The following is a 25,941-nucleotide window of genomic DNA, read 5'->3' as shown; positions in this document are numbered from 1 at the left end:
TTGATGATGTGACATTTAATTCATTTTAAACACATGATTATAGTCAATCCATTATCACACATATGTTTCACAGCATTTTCAAATGAAGTTCTGTATTATGCTCAAATTGTATTTGTCTATGACTAAAACTGGTTTGATTCAAAGATCTGTAATAGTTTGGAGTCCTTATGAAAAACATTTAGGCTTCTTGCTTCTTGATAAATAAGTCATTACTAGCCCTGATTTTACAATTGAGGCAACCAGAGTCAGGGGAAGCAAATAACTTGTCAAGATTGCATGGCTAGTTAACACCGGGAAGAAAAGTGAGCATCCTGGTCTCTTCCCTACTTGGCTGTGCTTCGGCAATAACGTACCGTGCCCTTCTGTCAGAGACGAGGGTTGGCATTATCCAGAACTGGCATCATTGGCAGGAGAGTAACCTATTAAAACCCTGGCCAAAACTCAGTTGGAAGATTTTTAACTTTATGCATGTGATATATATGGGGTCCAGTCCAAACGTTTTTATTTATTTATTATTTATTTATTTTTAGTCAAGATCTACTATGTACTTAGTACCAAGGTAGTTCACATACATGAAAGGTAAATGTCTCAAGTGAAAGGAAAAGAAGGCATGGGACAGTTTGGAGGAGCATATGTTCAATGGGAAGTTTCAGCAAAATAGAAAGAAGAGAAAAGAGAGGGGAACATTCAGGCAGAGAAAACATCATGAGTTAAAACAATAATACTAGAACTCTAAAAATAAATGTCTAAGTGATATGATCTTAGGAAAAGAATGTTTATTTGAATATATGACTCAAATTAATTAATATAGAAATGACATGAATGACCTCTGGCTGAATAAAATAATTTCTAGTCTGTTCTATCTTTGCTTTATTTGATAAGATTTGTCATTAAAATCTAAACTAGCGAGTCTCACAAGGCTGGCTTGCATCATTAGATGTGAAGATGTTTAGCTAAGATATGGCTTATTTCCCATACTTTGTAATATCAAGGGTACTTTTAAGAACTGAACCTGCTTTAACATAATCAATCAGAACATTTGAGCCAATATGACCAGTAAACTCCTGCCAGGGCTTTCTGTTCATAACTTAGGTCATAAATCCTTTATACTTAAAATCCACAGTTAAAGGGGACAAAAGAGTCACAGGGGCTCTGATGTTATGGAGATATGCCAGGTGCAGATCACTGTGACCCTCCAAATGAACCTCCTCAGAGCTCAGATTGGATTCAATTCAAAGCAAAAATTGCTTCTCTGTAAAGCGTGGTGTATTGGGGCCTCTACTAGGTCAACTTGAAGAAAGGAAAATATTCTCACGTTTTGAAAACCCCAGGAAAAATATTTAAAATGTTATTGGACAGCCAGGCACGGTGGCACACGCCTGTAATCTCAGTGGCTCGGGAGGCTGAGGCAGGAGGATTTGAGAGTTCAAAGCCAGCCTCAACATCTTACCAAGGCCTTAAGCAACTCAGTGAGACCCCCATCTCTAAATAAAATGCAAAAAGGCTGAGAGGAGCTGAGGCTGTAGCTCAGTGGAACAGCATTTGCCTAGCACATGTGTAAGGCACTAGGTTTAAGCCTTAGCGCCACATAAAAATAAAAAATAAAATAAAAGCATTCTGTCCATATACAACTGCCGGGTTTTGCGACTAAAAGGCTCAGGGGTCACTCCAGTTAAACTGGGCTAACTGGGCTGCACGAAATAACCACAAAGACACACAAATACCTTTTTCTTTGGGGTCGCTGTGAGGGCTCCTCTGACCTTAAGGGTCCGCAGAAAGAAAGAGAGAGTGAGAGCACACGCTGACACCTTTTATTGAGGGAAGCTATTCAAATGAGGCACGGTGTCAGGTTTCAGGGGGCTGAGTTTATCTTCATGATGTGTACTGTCAGCAGGTTGACTGACACCTGGGTAGGCCACACCCAAGGGCACAGTTAGAGGAGGGGACACACACAAGGCACTTCCATGAAAGATTCTATCCTAAACAGGGCAAGGGGTTAGATTACAAAGGAACAGGTGAGCATAGCTCCACCCATGGGGCTGTAGCAAGACACTGACCACATTTCTGTGACTGAGCGCCTCAGCACCCAGCCAGGGAGTGTGACCCAGTCATGTGTAAGGTTGGTCTCCCACATACAACTACAAAAAAAAAATTTTTTTAAAGGGCTGAGGATGTGGCTCAATGGTTAAGCACCTCTAGGTTCAATCTCCAGTATCCAAAAAAAAAAAAAAAATGGTTATTCAACAATAATGAGATCCAACTCTTTCTTCAAGCATCTTAACCACTGCATTTTTTTGAGGAAACCCTCCTTATCTCTCCTGTCTTTCTGATGCTCCTCTACCCTTCCCAGAGAGTTAGGAGCTCTTGGGACACACCACCCTGTATATCCTATTGCTGCATTGTCATTCTACCTTTGCATTTTCTCTAAGGGAATATGTGATCCCAGGACCTCCTATGGGTCTTAACTCTGACTGAATACTTCAACCATATGATGAACACTAAAGAGATACAGATGCCTGCTCACCTCAGGCACAAGAACTCAGACTCTCTGGGAGTTGGGGCAGGAATATTAATCCTATTTATAAATATGTTGAGGCATCCAGTATTAAGACACTTGGTATTTTAGAAATTAATAGCTTAAATTTATAACTATATAAATATACGCACACATATATATGTATAAAATGTGTGTGTATATACATATATATACATATATATAATATACAAATATACACACACACACACACACACACACACATATATAGTGTGTGTGTGAGAGAGAGAGAGAGAGAGAGACAGTAGGGATCAAACCCAGGACCTTGTTCAGGCCAAACTAGTGCTCCACCACTGAACTCTACCATTAACCCAGTGTATTTCTAAAGTTTACAGGAATCCACCCCATAGGCCAAGGAGTGTAGTTTCACTAAGAATGTCTTTGGTTATTGAAATAACCTTGTAAGAACATTCAAGGTGACATTTGACTTGATGTTTGTGATAGAGTAAATATCATCTCTCTCCCCAGTTGGCTTAGGTTTCACTTCTTAGCCATTTGTTTAAAATGCCCTGAAGGCAGATTTGTACCATTTCATTTAACCCTGCCAAGTTTCTGCATTTGTATAAATGTGCTGATTTGTTTGTCATTCTTCTAATGATGAACCACCTGTGTATGTCACAAAAGCGAGGGAAGCCAGGTTTAATATTTCAGCTGGTCTTTTCTGCTTTTAGAACTTAAAAATACAAACTTTATGGCTTGTGTCCTAATACTTGAAGAAGGGAACAGTGAATAAAGTGAAACAGAAAAGCAGCTATGAATAATGGGAACCCATCAGATGTCTCCAAACCTTCCCTACTGTCAATGTCATGGCTTAATGATGTCGTGCAGAAACACGCTTGTCATTTATTAATCTGGTGAGCATTTTTTATTTTGATTTGCCCAGACAGATCAAAACTGGCATTTTTTTTCATAATTCTAAAGAGCAGGATTCTAAGACACTTGAGTGTGAATATATAAAACACAGAGATTTATAAACCATGAAATAAGATCACATTGGGTAAAGAACTTGCACAATGAACCAGAAAGAGTTAATGTTTTGAAATTAAATTTTGCATTTTGCTTCTGGTTTTTCCCTTGATAGAAGAGAGCATTTAATGATATGTTTTAGTTCTCTTTTTGAGAGTTGAAAATGAGAAGCAAGAGTAGAGTTTGGGGAGGAGAGAGAAAACAATGTTAAGCTAGAAATTTGATGCATAAGGTCTACTTTATAAAATTCTCAAGTAACAGATAAGCTCAAACTTGACTATAAAACCTTCTGGACTGAAGATAATATAACAAGTTAATATATCCAGCTTTCAGTTTCCTAGGGGGTAATGGAGGGAAGGATAGCAAATGTAATTGCAATCTCTAGATAACTGAGTTGCAAAACCCAATTTTTGCCAATAATTTCAACCTACTGCTTTAACATCAAAGATGCTCAAAAGTTTAAAAAAAAATCCTTTTTGAAGTTCAAGTTTCATTTACTTTTTCTAATGGGTATGCTAATGAGTATAGCAAATTTGCACAAAATTAGGTAAAATTATATGGATGTTCTTTCTAGAAGCTGCATAATTACCACCTAAGCCATGGCATGAGCCCTGTAGTTCGAACTGAAGCTAAACTATGATTCACTTAGAAGCTCTACCTATGAACTTGAGGGAGGTGTATATTTCATCAAGCTCACTGCAAAAATTTCAATGTTTCTAAATTAAGAAGTAATCAACCCTGAGCTTTACTAGAGTGGACAGTAACTGGGAGGTGATTTATGTAGATAACAGTGTGAAACCTATTCCTTTGCTTATACCAGAACTTGGCTTTCTAGAATGGAAAATGTGTTTGCCATTGAAAATCCAACACACAATGGCAAGCGGGGAGCAAGTTTAGAGGTAGTGATTAAAATATGAACAAAATCGTTATTAGTGACATGCATTATTTCTCAATTAATTTTCATTTTTAGGTACAATGCTAAAATTGATGTACACCACTCTTTAAAAAAAGTCAATATTTTAATATTAAGTGTAGTAGACTTCTAAATATTCAATTAATAACAATGAATGAGGTTTGAGATGTATGAATTTTGCACTCTAAATGGTTAGATATTTCCAGTTACTAACCCATTTCTGAGGATCTAATACCAATTCTGCTATTTTTCATATGACAGTTTGGTCTAAGATCTAAAACATTTGACTCTAATTTGCGAATTATTTATAAGTAAATAACAATAACTGACATAAGAAGCTGAGGAACAAGTGACATAAATATGTTTCATATCAAGATATGATTTAAATTGCTTCTGAATTCTTTTAGGTCAGAATACTTAAAAAAAAAGAAGAAGAAGAAAAAGAAGAAAGAAAATCATGTACTGTTGTTTCTTTTTCTTGCCATTGCATGATTACCACATGAAGACAAGTTTTGCTTTTTCAAAATGATTTAGAATATAGAAAATCATTTCAAAATATATTAAGGCATATATATGTTTTAGAAATTGGGTGCTTGGGGCTGGGGTTGTGGATCACTGGTAGAGTGCTCACCTAGCGCAGGTAGCCTTACTGAGTTCGATCCTCAGCACCACATAGAAATAAATAAATAAAAATAAAGGCATTGTGTCCACCTACAACTAAAAAGATATTGGGGGAAAAAAGAAAGAAATTAAGTGCTTATAACTTTCTCTTCTTATTTGATACATGCGTGAAAACTTTCAAAAAGCCCTTGACAGATACCAGTTATGAACTGGCTAAATCAGCCTTGAGATGCCAGCACTCTGTAGCTGCCTCTCTTTAAATTAAACAGGCAGAGGTATTGGGGACACCAAACCACAGTGGATTTATATTTCTAATTTTTATTATTGAAATAGGGTTAGTTTCATGGGGTTTCCTGAACCCATGTGTTATGCATCAAGTTTTAGGAATATTAGAGTTGTTTACATAAATAGAGCAAAAGAAAGAAGAATGCTGTGGTGCAAAGATCATGGACCTGAAAATCAAGCAAACTTGTAATAAAATTCTAACGCAAATCCTAAAATAGTAGCTTTGTAGAAGTCACAGACCTCCTTTGTTTTCTGCATTTTAAAAAATGGCTATAATCATAAACACTTTACGAAATTGTGTTAGAAGTAGATAATAACAGAATATCTCACACTTAATGGGACCTTGATAAATGACAGCTACTATTATTATTATTTGCTTGCAAAGCTCTGCAGAGAACCAAGATATTTCTCTGAACTCCTCTGCTCTCTTCTGTTTAAGGCTCTAAGATAATCATCAGTAATCTGGGGAACCTCATACATTGTATCCAAATTTTGTCATTTTTAAGTATCTGCATAATCAGTACACTCATTAAAAGTTTACAAAATTATTGCCAAGTACTAAACTTTTCTGGGATATTATTTATATAGAAACTTTCTGGCATCAGTATTTCCCCTTATACTTTAGCCAGTATTTATGACCCATATGATTTTTAAGTATCTAGATTCCCCACTCACTCAGTGTCCAAGTAAACATTAATAAAACCATCTTGTTCTTATGATGTTGCATGTGTCTAGGAAGGCACACTCTCACAATATTTGAAGAAAATCTCACCAAAGGTAAAAGGACATTTCCCTTCTATTCTGAGTGTCTCCTCTCTTTTCTCCTTGATGAGGTTGCCCATCTTTGGGGCTATCCTAACCCAACATTTCATCAGAGTTCTCCTTCCCATCTAGGCACATCTATGTCCACATATAGATTGATGGGAAATGTCACTTGGCAGAGGGAAGACGTAGGTCACTTTTAGTGTGTGGGAGAACAGCGGTTCTTATTAAAAGTGAATGTGTGTGCCTTGTGTTTTCTGTAACCAGGTTTTCTGTGAAGCATGGGGATACCAGTATAAAATCCTTTTGCTCTGTGACCCACTGGAGTAAAGGACACTGCCCTGGTCCTACAGTGCACACACATGCAAGAACTGCTGGGGTTGAGAAATCTGGCTCAGGTATCTTTACATGCAAAGAACAGTGTTAAGTCCCATGAAATTTACATGAACACACAGATCATCACCTTGTGATGTAAATCAAGGTGCCATGACCTTCCTTCCCTTGATCATCACCAACTGCAAAATAGGTGATGATTCTGACTTCATCTGTTTTATTCACTGTAACAATAACATTGGGTACCTCCTGAGAGCAAGGATTTGGACCTGTGCTTAAATTTCTTGACAGGAAACTACTATTATTCTCATTTTATGTAGTAAAAGAAATAAATTCAGAAAGGTTCTGTGGCATCTTGGGAGTAGAGAGCCATGACATGAGCCTGGCCTGATAAGCTGCAAAGCCCAGGTTGTGTGGAACTCCACGGTGTCTAAAACTTAGATATTCACAGTCTTTAAGGAGAGAAAAAGGGATCTACAGACTTCCTTGACTCTTTATCATCTCCTAACTTTTTCCCTCATTTTTCATTTCATAGATGTGTTGCATACATCTCCCCAGTTCATGAGTTCCTAGGGTTCCCCAAATCTCCACAAGATGGTGTCAACTGGGCTGGGGTTGCAGCTCAGCAGTAGAGAGCTCACCTAGCATTTTGAAGCACCGTGTTCGATCCTCAGCACCACATATAAATAAATAAAATAAAGGTACATATATTAAGAAAAAGATGGTTTCAACTTCATGCTTAATGTCTTCAGATATTCATTTAGTCATCCACACATTTTCTAGTACATATTTATTGAATGTTTACTATACGACCATTGACTTTAGGCTGTAAAATGAGAATAGTAATATTGAAGATATTTGTGAAATATTTATGAAATTTATTGTATTTTATGATTTTAAATTTAAAATATCCTGATGTTCCTTCATTAGAAAATATAAACTGTTCTTTCCAGATTTATTTGCTTTACCAAATTGAGGTCGAAATGTGAAAACAATTTTCACAATTATGTCTGATTTATAGACGAGGGAATCTGAAAATCACAGTGAGATTGTAAAATCCATAAAGATGAACAGACTCCTCCTGGGGAATTTATGAACCTTGAAAAAGGTGGAGAGCCCCTGGTTGTGTTTCATAAAAGTACAGTTATTCATATATTCCTCTCACCTCCCACCCCCACACCAAGCTTCATAAATCTAGTGTTGTGACATCAAAGTGAAGTGTTTTGCACTTTGCATAACATATTGTGGTGCTAGTTCCCATTTGGTGAAGGACGTGTTCCTTAGAACCTTGAGCTAGATATCTGAGAGCCAGCCTTTTTGGCACCAGGCTCTACCCCTCTGTGCACTGCTTGTAAATCCCAGTGGTCTTGGTGCCCTCATCTTTGTGCATCACGGTTGCTCCTTGGTAGAGCTGATTCTAGAACCTTAGTTTTTCAACCTTAGCCTAACACCTTTGCACTATACCCCACTCCAAATTAGGTTAGAGAAAAGAGCCATTCAACATACAAGATGATACTGTACACGGTCTCTAAAAGATAGTTCGAATAGTTTCTTCCTTTCTTGATGACTATAAAAATTAAATTTAAAAAAAATGGTTTGTTGGATTCATTTGTAAAGATACCTATTGTTTACAAAGAAATCTGGCACAACCATGATGTCATTTTCCCTTTGGCAGTAACCTGCTCCTAAATGTTGAAACCACGTGATTTTAGAAAAAAAAAATGAGCTTAAGTGAGTTGCATTTGGACCTTCTGGTGGGGGCCAAGCACTTGGAGAGGAGGGGTAAAAGATGGTGAAGTCCGCTTGGGAACCTTACAGAGAGAAGATGTGCACAAAATTTTTTCTTAATTTTCCAAAGGTTTAAGTTCCTCAGCTTTAAGAGTGATGATGGTACACAGTTCATAGCATTTCTGTGGATTTCACACACTCATATGTGAAGAGCTTTTCAGGGATCCTGCACTAGCTATCTAATGGCCAGCATCAAAAAGACCAGGCTGACTCTCCCTTCTTCCACTCCTAAACCCTCATCTATTAGAAACTGATCAAGGGTGTGCTTTCACATCTCCACACAGTGCTCCTAGCCCAGAATTCTTACTGCAACCCAAAGAATCCCTGGGACTGGGAAGCACCTTGAGCCATGGCTGCAGAAGGAAGGGTGCTCCTTAGTGCACTGTGCAGTGACCATCCTAGAAGAGCACATCTAGAGGAAGCCTTTGGAGACAGTGGAACCTTCTTAGTCTTTCTGGAAGATTGCTGATACACAGCTCCCCCGCCCCCCAAAAAATCCAAAACAAAACTTATTTTGAGGATCCATGAAAAAGCAAGACTCGAATTCAAGAGAAGGGCAACAGAGGTTTTAAGACATTCTTTATACCTGGGTGAAACAAGGAAGATAGGTAAAATAAATGGGATTTTCAGTTAAATTTGGTATATCCTTGCTACCCTGTAACGTTCAACCATGTTCAACCACACAGATTGAAGCAGAAATGGAAAGGGCAATCCTTCTTCCTGGATTTGTACCACTTGCCCTGCCTCCCTCCAAGAATGTGCACACCAGAAGCCTCCCTCTGACAGGAGCGCCAGAAGCCTTAATTGCTGCTCAGCCTCCTCTGGCTCCCTGCTGTGCCATGCTGCCTAATCCGTCTTCTTTGACTGGAAACTCAATATCCCCTACAGAAAGCCTGCAATCATGCTTTGAAGTTATTTGCATCCAGTCAGAAGCACCTTTTAGTTCTAGTTCTAAATTGAGTTCCTAGGTGGTTTCAATCCCCTAAGAAGTAGGGCAGCTGAATTCTATAGCAGTTACAGGAGGCCACAGTCCTTAGTCACATCAGTGAATTGATGCATAAAACTGACAGCACTGTAAATCTCTTCATGCAGGTAAGAAACACAGTAACCAGCACTGGGCATTACATTCTATCTACAATGTGAGGAGTTTGATTTTTAGGGGAATAAGGCACATGTGCCTTATCCTTATTGGTAAAGGCACCTTGGGATTTGGCTAAATTCCTGGAGGAGAGGCATGCTAGAATTTGGCTTGGATCTCCTGGAGCCAAGGATGTAGCCACTCACTGCCCCAATTCCAGTTCAACATCCTACAGCAAAGCCAGATGTTTGCATAGTGATTCGGTCTTCTTCTTTCAAGCAGTAGGTTACCTATGACCCCACCCCTGCTCTGCTTGGTGTGAAAGAGCATATGGAGAAATAGGAAGAAAGAATTTAATTTCAATTTTATCATTTATTATTCACCTTGGTTAAATAGCACCCACCTCGAAAGGGTGGGGACCACATTAAAAGTAGATTAATGGGTAAGGCGCCCAGCAGGGAACTGAACTAAAGTAGAAACTCAGTTCTGATTCTTCCCTCTTGTCCTTCTCTGCCTTCACATGCATCAAGATCCCTTCTTGCTAATTGCACCTCTTTACTCCTCCCTGTTAGACAAATACATTTTCATTATCACAGCCAACAGATTTGGCCCTCTGCACCAGCCCTGTCCACAAGCCCAGTATTGCACAGGCCAGCAACAGTATTTATCTCAAGGTGACACTTGTAATGGATGATTGCTGCACTTCTTAATCCATTTATGTAATCCTTCCTGCTTTGCTTGCAGTTATTTCCAGGGCTTTAGCAGCAATAAAATGGTTCCTTTCCCAAGACAGAGTTCATTCAATTTAAATCTGGATTGATTATAGCTAAACTTATGACATGTCTTTACAAAGAAAGAAAAAAAAACAGCAATAAATTATGCACAGTGATTATTTAGCATTTATTCAGTCCCCACAGTGTCCTGGACTCAGCATATATCAGTTGGAGAAAAATCCATGCCCTTGAGAATCGAAGCACAGTTGCACATTTGAAAAGCACACGGGGCAGGACATCAATCCAGCTGCCATTTAATTTCCTATTCAAGGGGTCATCTAGCCATATGGTTGGTCTCTTTCTTATTCTCAGTGAAATTTGCTGACTATATGGAGTTCATGGACTCAGCCTACCATGTACCTTCATGTCCTTCAATCCCTCGGATGCATTCTACTGACCACATCCTAGGTTTCTGACCTCTGGCCCCAAAGTCACCTCCTTGCTGCTCCTCAAGCAGTTGTGGTTAAGACTAAGGTACTTTCCGGGGCTAGATCCAGAGTCAGCATGATGAAACCTGCCTAGCATATGTGGTCTTCTTCCTGTGGTAGGGAAGTGGTGGTGGAACCTGTGCAGACAAAAGGGCTTCCTTCCAACTGCATCCTTGTGAGAAGACACCTGTGTATGTGCGCACCAGACAGAGGATTTGAATGGCAAACAATGGATGGTGGGATGGATTTGAGAACACCCCTTAAAATACACTTTATGGGACACAACAACAAACTTAATTCAAGCAAAGATTTATAACTTAGATTTGAAAGTTTCGAATGACACTGTTAATTCATTGTAGTCCCATCAACCACAGTCCTTGATAATCATTTGCATGAAGTCATCACCAAATGAGAGAAAGAGGGAGAAATGATTTGATTTTTTTTAAAATGTCAGCCATATTTTAAAAGGAAAAAAACGAGGGTAGAGGCAATCAAATAAATCAAGATGAATGAAAAAAGGCTGGTATTAAATGAGTACCAGGCACACTCTGTATTCACCCCTTCAAATGTTTACATATTACAGATGAGGAAACAGAAGTCTGAGTCAATAAATAACTTTCCCAGTAAAAGGAGGCACAACTGTGATAAAGCTGTCTGTCATTTCCCTGCAGAGCTCAGGCATTCCCACCATGGAGGACTGCCATCGAGGACCCAGGGCACAGACATGCATCATGCCCACAACAGAAGACCATTTCCTTTAACATTTTGGTTAACTTTGGAGTTAAAATAAAACTAAAACCTTTTCTCTCCTCTTGCTTCCTTGTAGAAACTTCATTGCCAGATACATATGTTGGAGTGATTGTCCCTAATATGTCATTGATATAATTAAAATTGTATTTGAGTAATGACTTTGAGTCAGGATTTATTTAGAAGCAAGAAGCAATTTATTTGTGTTTCTTGAAGATAAAGGCAATTATTTTAAATTGCCAACTATTACATTTTCTTTCCTCAGAACTCTTTTTTTTTCTGCATACAAAAAGCTACCAGAAAATTTGAGCCCAGATACAGACTTTTGCAGGTTTCGTATTGTTTTGTTTTTGTAGTTATTTTTGAAGGGCAGATAGGATCAAAAGACAAATAGTTCTTCTACCTGAGGAGCCCTGCAATTGAGAAGCCAAGGACAGATTTAATCCCTCAGTTTGGGTTGTCTTTTGCACAACCTTCCCACTCTATTCCCAAAACACATGCTGATCATTTGTGCTTATGAGTGTGTGTTTGCTTACACAGTGTGTGCGTTTGCCCACAGTTGACCTGGACAGGCTCAACGATGATGTCAAGCGTTACAGTTGCACTCCCAGGAATTACTCAGTCAATTTAAGACAGGAGCTGCAGTTGACCAACGCGGTCTTCTTTCCACGTTGCCTCCTCGTGCAGCGCTGTGGAGGAAATTGTGGCTGTGGAACTGCCAACTCGAAGTCCTGCAGGTGCAATTCAGGGAAAACTGTGAAAAAGTATCATGAGGTATGTCACTCGCCAGTTTCTTGTTCTGATGCTACATTGAATTATTTTCTAACTACATCAGCTCTGTAACCTTGGGGCAAATGGAAGACAGTGCTGCTGAATGTGGTTGTTCAGGTAATTCACCCAGCCACCGGGATGATTGGGAGCTGAAATTCTACCCCAGGTAGTCTTGCAAGCCAGTATCCTGGCGAAAGGCTAATCTATTCTGAAAAAGGGACTTTGTTTTCTAATTTTCAAAATGTACCATGTGGTCAGTAATAGCCTTGTTAGAATAAATAATCAAATGTATGGTACAATAATTTCACAGCTTAGCTGGACTCCTTTTGGGAAAGATGATGCAATAAAGATACAGGACAACTGAAAATTTAGGTTGCAGTAAGAAAATGGTAAGGACCAAACTTTAATTATTTACAAAAAGGAAGCATAACAACAATGGCAAAATATAAATTATCAGAGACCTTTTTATTCTTTAAATATGAAAGTACTTTTTTCTAAAATGCTTATTTTTCTGAAATGCTAAATATTGGTTAGCCCTGCCTGGGAATTAGTTCTTGGATCATACAAAAATAAACAAGGAGAAGGAGAGCAATTGAAGGAGAGCAGTAACCTTTAATAATACTGGTAACAAATCTCTATGAGCACTTACAAGGTACGCTTCAGAGCTTGTCCACCATGTTGTAAAGGGGTGCTATTTTGTTCTCCTTATGAGTGGGTAAACCAAGGCCTATGAGGATCAGTAAGTTGACCAGCATAAAATAGTCAGCAAATCATAGAGCCAGGATATGAACCCCCATCAACTGGTTCCAGAGTCTGTGTTCTTTTTTTTTTAATTAATTCTTAGTTTTAAAGTATATTCCATTTTGATTAAATTATACAAGCACAGAATATTATTCTAATTAGGACCCATTCTGTGGGTGAGCACAATGGTGGGATTCACTTAGGTATTTTTATATGTATACATAGGAAAATTATGTTAGATTTATTCTACTGTCTTTCCTGTTCCTATCTCCTGTTTCTTCCTTTCCTTTTAACCCTTTGTCTAATCTACTGAACTTTTCTTCTTCCTCTCCCTTCCCTCATTTATTGTGGTTTAGCTTCCACATATCAGTTAAAACATTCAACCTTTGTTTTTTGGGGATTGACTTATTTCACGTAGCATGTTAGTCTCCAAATCCATCCATTTACTGGCAAATGTTATAAAGTCATTCTTTATGACTTAGTAATATTTCATTGTGTATATATACCATTATTTCTTTATTCATTGATCTGTTGATGGGCATCTAGATTCATTCCTTAGCTTAGCTACTTTGAATTGTGCTGCTATAAACATTGATGTGGCTGTGTCACTATAATACACTGATTTTAAGTCCTTTGGGTATAAACTGAGTCAAATGGTGGTTTCATTCCTAGTTTTTTGAGGAATCTCCACACTGCTTTCCAGAGTGGTTGCACCAATTTGCAGTCCCACCAGTGATATAGGAATGAGTGTTCCATTTCCCCCACATCCTTGCCAACATTTTTGTTACTTGTATTCTTGATAATTGCCATTCTGATTGGTGTGTCTGTGTTCTTATTGCTAGTACTGTGCTTTCTCTATTAAAACATATGGTACCGTATTAAACATAAAAGAATAGAATTAAGGGTTTTAGAGCTGCCCCTGACTTTGAGAATAGCTCTAATTGATTCTTGATTGTCAGCTGTTCAAGTTTGGAGACTTGGTTTTCACATATGTGTAATAAGCTGAGAAATCATACCAGATAACCCAAATAAAATAGTAACCATGAAATGCATTTTGCAATGTATAAAACATCACGTAGAAATGTTTAAAAATGTAAGATGAAATATGAAGAAAACATTATTTTTAGGAGATACAATTTGCATTGCTTTCCAGCAATATTCAACAAAGTAAAGGAATAGATAGATGGTTTTCTCTAAATAAGATCTCCAGTTTTGAAAAACTGACTTTTGTGGATGGACTTTTTTTTTGTTTTTCCTTATGGTGCTCGGAAACCCAAGGCATTGATACATGCTACTTCTCTTCTGTACTAGAGCTATACTCTGTACTACCAAGCTATACTCTGAGCCCCAGTTTCTTTGATTTTTATCCTGAAAATAATATAATACTAATAAGAGGTAATTTCTGGGTTGGATGAAAATGACATGTCATAACTGATGTTTATAGCCTAGGAAATGTGGAAGGTCCTGTCACAGTATCCAGGCCCACCGTAGGCAGTGGAAACACTATTTCAGAGCCACATAGGACATATTTTCTTAGCCAGAAGAATTGCTTACTCCACCCCACTGATTTCAAAGGAAAACAAAAATGTTCTCATACCTAGAGAATGCCATGGTCTGTATTCATTGTGTTTTATTTTTGTCTGAACTGATGAACTCTAGATTGGCTGTTGCCCTTCACATTTAAAAACCTTAGTTTTGTAATGTTTAGTCATACCCCGAGGATAAATGCAGAATGCAACAATCAGGTTAGAGTTAAAATAATCTAGGAAGTGAAAAGATCTCTACCTAGTAATAACTGTGAGGAAAAGCATTCAAGTTTAGGGCTTTGATGTATTTGTGGAGTGCTTTATTTTTATCTTGACTCTCTACTCAGATAAAAGTTTCAGCTTAGTTTTTTTAAATCTCTCATTGTAGAAATGGCAGAGTTAATCATACACCAGAAGGACTCTCACCGGGCCCCCACTCCCCCATCCCCCTGAAAGTTACCTCTGAAGAAGCCTGAAGAGCCCTGTTACCCTCCTCCTCTTAGCTCCTTTCTCTACTGCACACAATAACCATCACCTATAAGTTTCTGTTCACAGTTAATATCTAGAGGGGGAAACCTCTGATCTCTTTGTCATGAGTGAGTCTACAATGTGAGCATCCTTTTGAAAGTACACTCGAAAGCATCTCTTTAAAATGTGTCCTAATATCTTCACTTCCAGGACCGCAGAGCTCTATATAAATTCACTCTGCCAAGTGCTAGCAAAAAGACAAAACAGCATCAATCACTCAGTCAGCAGCTGCATACCTGGAACAAACACTGTCATATTTCCCCTCGACTCCTAAAATACCCTTGGAATGTGTCACAGTTATCATCGTCCGGTGCCCTGCAGAAAGCAGCAGAAAGCTTACTCCATTTCCAGAAACGGGGGGTTTGCTTGAGCTTCGTCTCATTAAGGGAAAATTCTAGTCCATTTCTCTATTAGTTCTCTTTCTTTATGCTTGCCTCTGAGAAATGAAAATGCAGTTTCCCCAGCTCATGGTTGCAACTGATGAGATGTGAAATGAGTTTCTATGAGAGATGACACCCTTAAGGGAATAATGAGAACTTGTCACAGAGCAAGCCTATGTGATTCTCCACAAATACTTCAATGCTCAACATTAAGGAATTAAAATATGCAAAATTAGAACGCTCTTCAGGAAACTGATATCATGGCCCAGGTCACATTTCTTTTCTGGTGGGGGTTTGAACAGTGTGCACTACCGTACAATATAATCTCCTCTCAAAAGTTTGTGGGCTCCCTGTGGAGTGCTTTTCTTCCATCCTAACAGTTGTTCTATGCCTCCTGGAATGTCTAGGAGTAAGGATGGGATACCATCTTTCCTTCTATTCATTCTGGGCTCATGGCTGAGAACACTATAACACAAAGCAGACTGACAAGAGAAAAGTATGTAAATTTATTTAATATAAGTGTTCAAGGATGCAGGAAACTTCATAAGGAAATGAAGACCTGAACGGGGTATGCTGAAGGGTGGATGGTCGTGGAGAAATGATAGGGAACAAATGCAATCTAGTGGGAATAAACGGGGGGCTTTGCTCGGAGTCCTCGTTTTCCTTTGTCTTCAAAGACAACAGCACTCTTTTCTGTGGCAATAGGGAGAGCTCTTCTCACATGAGGCCTTCTGTCCTGCTTCAGGGCAAAGTCAGAGACTCCTTCCTCAGAGGAGAAGGACAAGGGGAAGATGAGAGTGGCCTTTAAAACAGCTTTTGCCGATTTGAAAGGTACTTTGGGTAGTGATTTTTATGAAAGGGAGGGTTCAATAAAACATATTGTGTAGACATAAGAGGATCCTATCATTTCAGTTCTCTTCTTCCCTGGATAATACATATGGAATAGGAACAGGATATCCCCTAGAAATACGGTGGCCTTTTAAATTAATACCTATGGTTTTTCATTATTCGGTACCCGGGCTACAATGACTCTTCAGTCAGGTTAGAAAGCAGGAGGGAGAAAGAGAGGAATCCTTCCTCTCTTGCTTTTGTCACGATGCCAACTGCCTGCACAGTCTAATGGAACTGTCTACACTGATGCGTGTTCTGTCCCACATGGTCATCACTGTAACAGGTGGACGCTGAGCTCCTGAAATGTGCATAACACAATGAGAAACTGAATTTTTAAAGTGTATTTAATTTGATTGAAATGTAAATAGCTACATATGGTCAGTAGCTACTGTGTTGGACAGCACAAGTCTAAAAGTTCTTTTTTTCTTATTCATTTACAGCCTCTAGAATCATTCTTTCTCTAGAAAATAAAATAAAAATAAATAGAGGGTTCCTTTTATTTTAATGTAGAATTTTGCACTAAAATTTGCATTCTATTATAGTTAGAGACCTAGGAGAAACGGAACATTAATACAGTGTAGACAATGGAAAGACTGGTAGCAAGTCGTAAGACCTGGTCCTCGATAGGAAAGACAAATGACAAGTTGCTCATCTGTGTTATGCTGAGAAATTAATTTTGAGCTACAGACTTGAGATAAAAAAAAAATAGTACTTGTACATTATCTGTTGAAACATCTGTTATTGAAACACACTTATCTAACATTGCAAAATGGGACCAAAGAGACAAAAATTTTGTTCCAGAAATTTCTACGCTCTGGCTAAAGTTTGTGGGTCATGATTATAACCAAATATAAGTCAAGAAAAGCTTTTCAACTATTTTTGTGGAAATGGCATTTTGAGAGCTCGTAGGGAGTCTTTCTGCTCCTTTCCCTTTCTGTGCCTTTGAATGAGACCACAACTCACGCCTTTCCCGTGTTTTCCTACTGAGAAAGAGGGCAACAGAGTGGGAAAAGAGCAGGACTAGATGATTCTGGCTCAGGCTGTGCCGAATGAGGAGGCCACACAGGTGCAGCCACCAAAGCCCCGCAGACTGCTGCTTTACTCATTTAATCCCCACAAAAACCTACAATTTCAGGTTTCCGGGAAGCACTTAAGTTACATGAAATCCATTAGCTGTTACAACTGTACTCTCCTGTCAAGATCTTATCTTACTGGAATTGTATAAGAAATATAAACAGGTCGGTGGTGGAAGTGCTGGATAAATAAAAAAGAACAAAGGTATGATGTGGAACAGTTAATGTTTATAGGCTGCTTATAAAAAGTTAATTCACCCATCTTTTCAATGGCGATGACAACACCTGTTTTCCTCGCCACATGGGGATGGAGGTGAATGAGAACAGACACTGTAAAGCTCAAGACAAGCATGTGTGGGAGTGTTTGGTCTGACTTTCTCAGTTCTGATTGCCTTTCAGCCCTGATGATTTCCTTGCCAAGAGAAAGGCTCTCCATTGGAGTACTCCGGAGTGTGCACAGCCTTTCCCATCTGACCCAGCTTCCATCAGGCCTTCTTACCAGAGCCTGGCAAGCCTGACCTGGGCAAGCTACTTCCCAGTAGACAAGGCCCATCTATACCATGAATGAGACTCTGTGCTAATGTCATGTTCTGGAATTAGTTGCTCAGCCAGGCTCCTATTATGTCCTCTGTAGTGGATAGGCTAAACACGTAGGCATTAATTATCTAAAGTGCTATCAAAATCATTTAATTATTTTTTCTATAAAGGTAGGAACTATAGCCAAAATATTTCCCATAATAACCCCACAGTGCTCATGTAAAATTTCTGGTTAGAAGTAAATATTCACAGATATTAAGACTGCATTTTATAAACACTCAGTACATAACCCAGCCTTTCGTCACCTTCAAACTTCTCAGTGTAATGTTCTTGAACTGTTTGTCATTCATATCTGAGTACTGTGTCTTATGACTTGAATTCAGTCCTTCTGTGATAATGCTCAGCCTCAGCTACAACTGTTGCCTGCACGTTGAGTGATTGCTCAGGTAGAAAATGTTATCCCTTCTCCAAATGTTTTGGCTTGTAGTCACTTAGGTTTTGGAATAATTCACTATCAATCCTTAAAAATTTTGATTCTATGCACATGAAAGAAGTCAAAATAGAAGCAAAAATGAATTTTTTTTTCTTTTAAGAAACTGTGTGATTGTGATTGTGTGTGTGTGTGTGTGTGTGTGTGTGTGTTGAATACTACCTGCTCTAGAAGTTCAGTAGAATCTTAAATAAACTCTTAATGATTCAGGTTTATACAATGCATTTGTGCTGAAATATGTACTTGTGTTCCTGTGTCAGCCATTAATTTGGGAACTGTTACAAGGTCTTAACAACCTTTTTTTTATATTCCCAATAAACAAGAACCCAACTCAGCAGATAGCTTTTCTGCCCGGTATTGTTTTATTAGTATAATGGCTTTATGGCAATGATTCATTCGGTGGTTTATTGGCAACAAGGCTAGTAACTGTAGTTAAATATCTTTCATGATGTGGTAATTTGCAAAACCGAGCATCTTTGATTTTGTATAGTGATATAAAAGCCACTGACTGGCTCAGTCACTCTCCATTTAATAGACGTCAACTTTGTCTGGCTTCAAGTAGTTTTCCAGGGGGTAGAGGGGAGTCAAGATTTCCATTTTCACCCATAGGTGCTAAGAAAAGCCTGGTTACCCCTCAGTGGATTTTTATTTCCATGTGTGTGCTTGCAGCTGTGACTCATAGCTTGGAAAATAGGGAGGCACTTTGTGATGGTACTTATTAGCAAGTTTCCTTCAGCTACTATAATTAATTCAATGCTTCCTTCCCTTTAAAGCTGACCAGATAACCTGTAGCCCACCAGTTTGCTTTCTCGATAAAAGCTTTTCATTTTTCTTTTAACTTCCCATGCTCCCTCAAATCAGCTTTGCTTTTTTTCCTCCTTTCAATGCTGTGTACCTGAACCTAAGACTATTACATGGTCTGAAAGCTTTGAACATCACGGCTGTGATCAGTCAGTAAAGCAGTCCAATTTCCACTTTGTTCAAATAGTACTTTCCTGTCTTGTCTGGGAAAAGTGTCTGCCAATTCATTTTTCTCTTCTTATCAGCAAAACACATATATACTGTGCTTGTGTTGCTTAATATACAACACAGAGAAAATCCCTGAACAATCAGAAGACAAGTTAGAAAACCTGCTCAGGTTTTTGCTCTCATCCCAAAGCTCTCACTTTTGTTTGTCGTCAAATGAGAAAGCAAATTGACAGAGCACTGATTTTACAGATGTTAGTCACTGCAAAGTGTCAGGCCTCAATGATGGTCTTCTCTTAAACAAAGAATATTTATCACATGCTCAGTTTCTTAGGAACCATTTCCCTCCCCTGCATCTCCCAGCTCCCAAGCCTGATTTACATGCAGATAGTCTTGGACAATAGTGACTCATTTATATTGAAGAAATACTTGACAAAGCCATAGAGGTGCAACCTCCCAAGCCTTTCCAAAACACTCCTACCAAATATGGTGCTATAGGGTTTTTATATCTATCATGAGCAGGACTGTTTGATACCCCAAAAGATAACACATTCTTTACTCATTGCTTTATTATTTCTAACTTATTTTTTCTTATCATTCTACTAATTTTTTTTTCATTGAGAAGCAATATCATTTTCCCCCATGGAAGGAAAAAGCAAATGTCATTGTAACTCTGCACTTAGTTCTTTAAATTTTATATCAAAGTACAAAAGGATTAAAACTGGTCCAAAATGTGGACCACTTTGTTTTGTGCCCTGTCCTGTCCCCTTGTTTTGCCTCCTGTTTATTTGCAGTTGGAATAGATGGGACACATAGAAAAGGGCAAAACGGAGAGAATATGAAGCTTTCCCTAGTCTTCTGCATTGGTCGCATCACCGTCAGGTTCACCCAGGTGCATTTCTTGAAGCAGCTACTATGTGCCCAACATGCTGTTGAGATGTGCAGACTAAATACAGGACTAAGGACATGGCTTAGGCCACAGCAAGCCAGACCAGTTCTACCACCTATTAGCTCCATGTAACTCAATCTCTCTCCTAGTCTATAAACTAAATTAGAAAAGTTTCTATCTCCTAGTTTTGTAGAAAGAGCCAAATAATTCAATATTCTCAGAGCCTCCTGCAATGGTGCCTGCCATCTAGTCTGTGTTCAATATTAGTGATTATTTTTACTATTCTAGCCCCTAAAGCTATTATAATCAAATCAAGAGAGATAACATATAATAAATTGTGGAATTGTATGATACATATTTCATCTGCAGTAGAATAATAGGAGAAAATGATTAAAAATAGAATTAGTTGGAAAACTGGCACTTGAACTAGCTTTACCAAAAACAAGCACTGTTGAGTGTCTGTGCTTCCTTCATGAACTCTGTCACATGGTCTTTTTTTCTCCCAGTTTATACTCACTATTCTTTTCTATCAAAATCTAGCCTAAATGAAAAATAAAATGCAGTGATTTATTCTCTGACTTCCGAGAACTCCCGTGGAACAACACAGCTAAATGCTCAATGGAAGGAGTATGCAACCTAGAATATAGAGGGCTGAGGACTCTGGGCCTGTTATTTCTAGTAGATGGCTTTAGTTTTGTTTAAGACCTTAAATATTTAATATGAGATAAGAAAATGGCTGGGAATGTAATTCATAAAAGAATTGTGGGGATTCTTATGACAAGTTATAAAGACATTAAACTGTGATTTTCCTTCATCTCTGACAGAAGTATACTAAGCACAGCAAGGCAGGTTCCCACTGTGCTTCACGTGTACGGCCAGACACACCTTTAAAACACAAGAGGAAGTTATAGACACATTACAGAAACATTGGGTCAGAGCGCATGAGGAGCCTGAGGACCTGATCCCTGGTCCAGGGGCCTGGAAGACCCTGCACATGGTGTATCTCAATTAGGACCTCAACTGTCTAATATATACACTAGGCATAATGATACCTTCTTCACTAGGTAACAACTAAGATTTGCCAGATGGCAAAAATATAATGTCTATTCGAGTTCTTTGAAAATTGTAAAATGGTGCTCAATTGTTTGGTGGTGCCATGATCAAGTTTACAGTCTAACAGGAAAATAGAACAAAATAGATGTAAAAGACCAATAGGAACCTAAGAACATAGAGAAAATAAGCAGCTGAACGGCCTGAAAAAGCAAGTAACATTCCAAAATGTCTGTTCATCTGGTCATGTTTGACTAATTGAAGGTCACAACAGAGAAGAAGAGTTAGTTTCTAAACTACCAATTTAAGAAGTTATCTTTAAACTTACTAATTTAAAAATCGAGGATATACTTATTAATTGAAGAAATGCTGTTTTGATACACATGTATTATCATACAAATTTATAGTGGAACCTGATATGTTTCAAATTGTAAAAAGTATTTTGTCTTCCCAAATATGTTAGACCGTCAACATGGTGTAATTTAAGACCACTAATGACCTCTCAGGCCAGACTGTTTACTACAATCCAGCATTGAGTCACACTGGCTATTATGTTCACAGCTTTGTTAATTGCCCTTCTATGTTGATATTATACTCAGTATTGTGTTTATTGGTTACCTGTGCTTTGGTCAGAAGAGCCATATATTTGGGCCAGCACTTAGCATGAATCAGGCCCTTAGAGAGCTGTCATTAAACACCTACTAAGACACCTGAGGTCACCTTGGTACCACAAGTAGATAATACAGGAGCATTACTCTGAGATCAGTGGAATCTTGTACTTCAATGATTACAAAAATTCTTACATGTATACATTCTAATAGTAAGCCCATCGTTTTCATTGGATTCCCAGAATAATTAAGGAACAATTTTTAAAGGAATGAATAAATGGTATCTGGATCAATTAAACTCCAAGAGCTTTCTAACAGGAAATATGCTTCTTTTCTTAGGTACTGAAGTTTGAACCTGGCAATATCAAGAGGAGGGGCCTGGCTAAGAACATGGCTCTTGTTGACATCCAATTGGATCACCATGAACGGTGTGATTGTACCTGCAGCTCCAGACCACCTCGATAAAAGAATGTGCATAAACTTATATTGAGCATGAAAGAACCTTTAGTTTAAGAAGGATATGGTAAGGGACCCTTTCCCCACCCCCAGCAACCGAATTTGCTACTAGCCTGAAATACAATGATACGGTCATTGCTGAGACGACCTAGCTTTGTTAGTTCTGTGGCAAGTAGAAAGGTGCATCATCAGTTTCTATATCCAAGAATGTAAAACTGCATTTTATAGTAGTATGTGAGGATATATATGTATACACACAAATATATACATATGTCCAGGATATGTGTAAATAGATACATGGTTTATTCAGTAGGTACAACCAAGTACACCAGAGTTACATATGGCTGAATGATTTAGACCCTTAATATTTTTCCAAAATAAGGGTAAGGGATATGTCAAATATATAACACACATCTGTAGGAAACTCAGAAGATGAACTTTTTATTGTGTTGAATTTTGAATCGCAAACCATTTTGGATCTTGAGCCCTTAAAGAAAGCATCTTGTATATTAAACACATATAGGCTTTTCTTAGATATCTGCCTTAATTATAAAAAAGGAAAAATATGGTTTGTGGAAAAAAAGACAATTACCTAAGCATTTTTTTCCATGAGATGCACTACACATGCTTGGTAATGTGGACTATAGTTGCCTTTCTCCAAAATCATGCCATAATAATGTGGGAAATTTAGAAATTAAGTCTCTAAGTTCTCTTTTTATGCATTTTCTGAGACATTCTAATTCATTTAATACCCATCTCAAAAAATATTGCTCAGAGTGTTTATTATTATGATCCTTCAAGAGACAAAATTTTAGCAGAATTTTAAATTTTTTTCTCTGCAAAAATTCCTCCAAAATAACAAATCCTTTAATAAATGGCATGGAGATTATGTATGAACCTTTCAAATGGTGTTCATTGAAAAATTTGGGCAGATGAAAGTCAAAAACCTAAGCATTGAAATATTGACATAACTGGAAATTAGGTGGAATCTTTGATAGGATCCATATTTAATAATGGTTTCAAACTATCCAAACTGTGCCAATAATTTTATGTATTTTGCTTTTGTGTTCCTGTCTCTTCAATATATACACATGGATTTACAATGGCATTTTATATTTGGAGAGCCATCATGGATTATTTATAACCTAAAAACTTTTGTATATTAATAAAGCAAGCAAATTTTATTGATGTAAATCCCTAATTATATCCTCACTTAACATTTCTGAATTTCTGTTTCTGATCCAAGTGAAATCAGATCTGGAGTCTTCTGTTCTTTCCAAATCTAGGGAGCCCCCTGTAAATTATGGGAGTATAAGTTTTGCCCTACTACACCTCTTGAAAACTGTTTTGCATTTGTTAATGATATTTGGAGTAAAATTTTCTCTCTGACTCCTTTGTGTCTATTTTAAAGAGACTGACTTCAGGAGTAGGAAATGATTCATCATTCTCAAAGCAAGACACTTAAGAAGGAACACTGAGATCAACATAGCTCAAGGGTTGCTCACGGAGGACCACATTTTTCCTCCAGTCTGGAGAGTTAAAGGAGAGCTGATTTCTTTCATGAGTCCAGGGTCCTACTGACCACAACCAGTTAGTGTGAGGGAGACGTGCCCCCACTGTCGAGGTCCTGGTGTCAGATGAATGTCCTACATATATTGGGACTTTTATGTACAGTGCTCTCAGACCCAAGTTGCCAGCTGTCCTCCAGTAGCTTATTTCTTCTTGACTCTTTGAAATAAGACCTACGCTTATTGATGATGGACTTTCTAAAACTCCCCTAAAAGTGTTCAGTGTTTTTACTCAGGGAATAAGTGGTGAAATAAAGCACTCTGTTATTCAGTTCTCCTAAAATCCCAGAGCACAGTCAGAAATAGCCCAGGCAGACTAGTCATAATTAGGAGCCACTTCCCTTTCAGGACCACTTGCATAATTTTCCTGGGAAAACATCAGCTTCCTGTTCCAAAATCAAAATGTGTGTTAACATCACTCACTTTAGCTTGTACAGCTCACATTGTAGCTGTGAATATGAAAAATCCTCCGTGTTCTAACCCAATTTTCAATAAACCTCCCAGGCTGCAATAACCAGGATGGTTTTCAGTTAAAGCCCTATCTGTACTTTTTATTTATTAGCTGAGATGTAAGCAGACGTATTCACTCACTTATCCTTTTCTTTCCTGCATGTTTATTAAAACTTCTCCCTTGGTTATCTGTTACCTATCGCACTTCCAACGTGTAGCCAATAAATCTGTTCCATTGCCATCAAAGGAATAAAAAGTTCACTGTACAAATTACATTTCAAAACACACCCTAATAAATCCACATTGCTGCACGGCTCACTCACCTGGAATAATGCCTTTCATTCAATATGTTCTTATAAAGCAGAACACTTTCGTAAGTAGAATGTTTTATGTTTTTTTGTCATATCGGTAACATGCAGCTTTTTCCTCTCACAGCATTTTCTATAGCAAATGTAATATGCCTCTTATCTTCATGAAAAATAAATATTGCTTTTGAACAAAACCACTCCATTATTTAGTACTCAATTGCAGTTTTAAAAGGTATACAATATTACAAACATACTTTCACAAATGGATCCAGCTGTTGGGAATGACAAAATTGGGTGATATCTGAGGGCAATTTATAAGAGTTAAAAGAATGAACCTGCTCCCAGACAACAAGCTTCCACTCTGTCCCCATCCTGCCACCACATAGTGAGATGGGACTTGGGCTTCATGGTCTTGTTATTGCTGTCCTTGGCGTCTTGTTTGTCTTTTCTGCCCCGGGCCTTCTGATGGATGACACTGTCTTTTGACATTGCCTGATTCCCATACTCTTCCTTGGGGTCTGAAATCCACAACCTCACAGCCTGTTTCCCTTTTGCTCACAGCCCCCACCCTTCCCCATCCAGGTCAGCTAGTGGGTCAGTGGGTCAGTGATAGGCTTCAGGGAGACTAGTTAGCACTGTACCCCTTCAGCATTTAGTTTATGGTTTATGAAGGAGCACAAAACATAAAGAGAGTCTTCTGGCTGCAAATATCTTTTGTTTTTGCTTGTAACTTAGTCTGTATTATCTTATTGGAGACAGTGTAACATCTGCACCATGTTAGTTGAAATTCTGCCACTTTAAGGGTTTCTGATTGTTTGGGGAATGTATGTAGGGAGATATATACCTTTTTTTTTTTTTTTTTGGTACTAGGGATTGAACTCAGAGGTACTCAACCACTGAGTCACGACATCCCCAGTCCTATTTTGTATTTTATTTAGAGATAGGGTCTCACTGAGTTGCTTAGCGCCTCGCTTTTGCTGAGGTTGGCTTTGAAACTAGTGATCCTCCTGCCTTAGCCTCCTGAGCTGCTGGGATTACAGGTCTGTGCCACCATGCCTGGCTGGGATATGTATATTCTGAGGCAAGAATCAGTTGACTACCATCAGAAATACCAGCTAATATTTAAGTCACAGTGTGGAGGAAAGATAGCAAGGGATCAAATAATTCTGTGCATAATAATTAATTCAGATAACTTGTTTTTTCATGTAAAAGTCATAACTGTATATCTAAACAATATTTTAGTGCAAATATATTAAGAATTTTATTAAATTTCCTAAAACGTGCATGTGTCCATTTTTACTCTTAAGAATAATTCAACAGATGTTCAAATGGTTTATTTGCTCCTAGTGTCCTCTGGTAGAACATTAAATTATAATTCATATATTAGTATTCATGCCTAAAATCCTAGGAAATTCATTTTTGTTTATTTACAGTCCTGATCAAATATGCTGGAAGATAAAA

General features: G+C 38.1%; 1 protein-coding gene across 2 annotated transcripts in view; it reads left to right on the top strand.

Moving 5' to 3' along the window:
• Nucleotides 1-24,674, top strand: part of Pdgfd (platelet derived growth factor D) — a 223,241-nt gene extending 198,567 nt beyond the window's left edge. For both annotated transcript variants that reach the window (XM_005329088.5, XM_005329087.5), the window contains exons 6-7: nt 11,808-12,022; nt 22,038-24,674. In XM_005329088.5, the coding sequence (XP_005329145.1) occupies nt 11,808-12,022; nt 22,038-22,163 (341 nt within the window). In that variant the 3' untranslated portion in view covers nt 22,164-24,674. The remainder of the gene's footprint in view (nt 1-11,807; nt 12,023-22,037) is intronic.
• The last annotated feature ends 1,267 nt before the right edge of the window (nt 24,675-25,941 follow it).

This window comes from Ictidomys tridecemlineatus, chromosome 4 (genome assembly GCF_052094955.1).
Source record: "Ictidomys tridecemlineatus isolate mIctTri1 chromosome 4, mIctTri1.hap1, whole genome shotgun sequence".
In the NCBI taxonomy this organism is placed as follows: domain Eukaryota; kingdom Metazoa; phylum Chordata; class Mammalia; order Rodentia; family Sciuridae; genus Ictidomys; species Ictidomys tridecemlineatus.
This window is presented reverse-complemented; position numbering and strand designations above follow the sequence as displayed.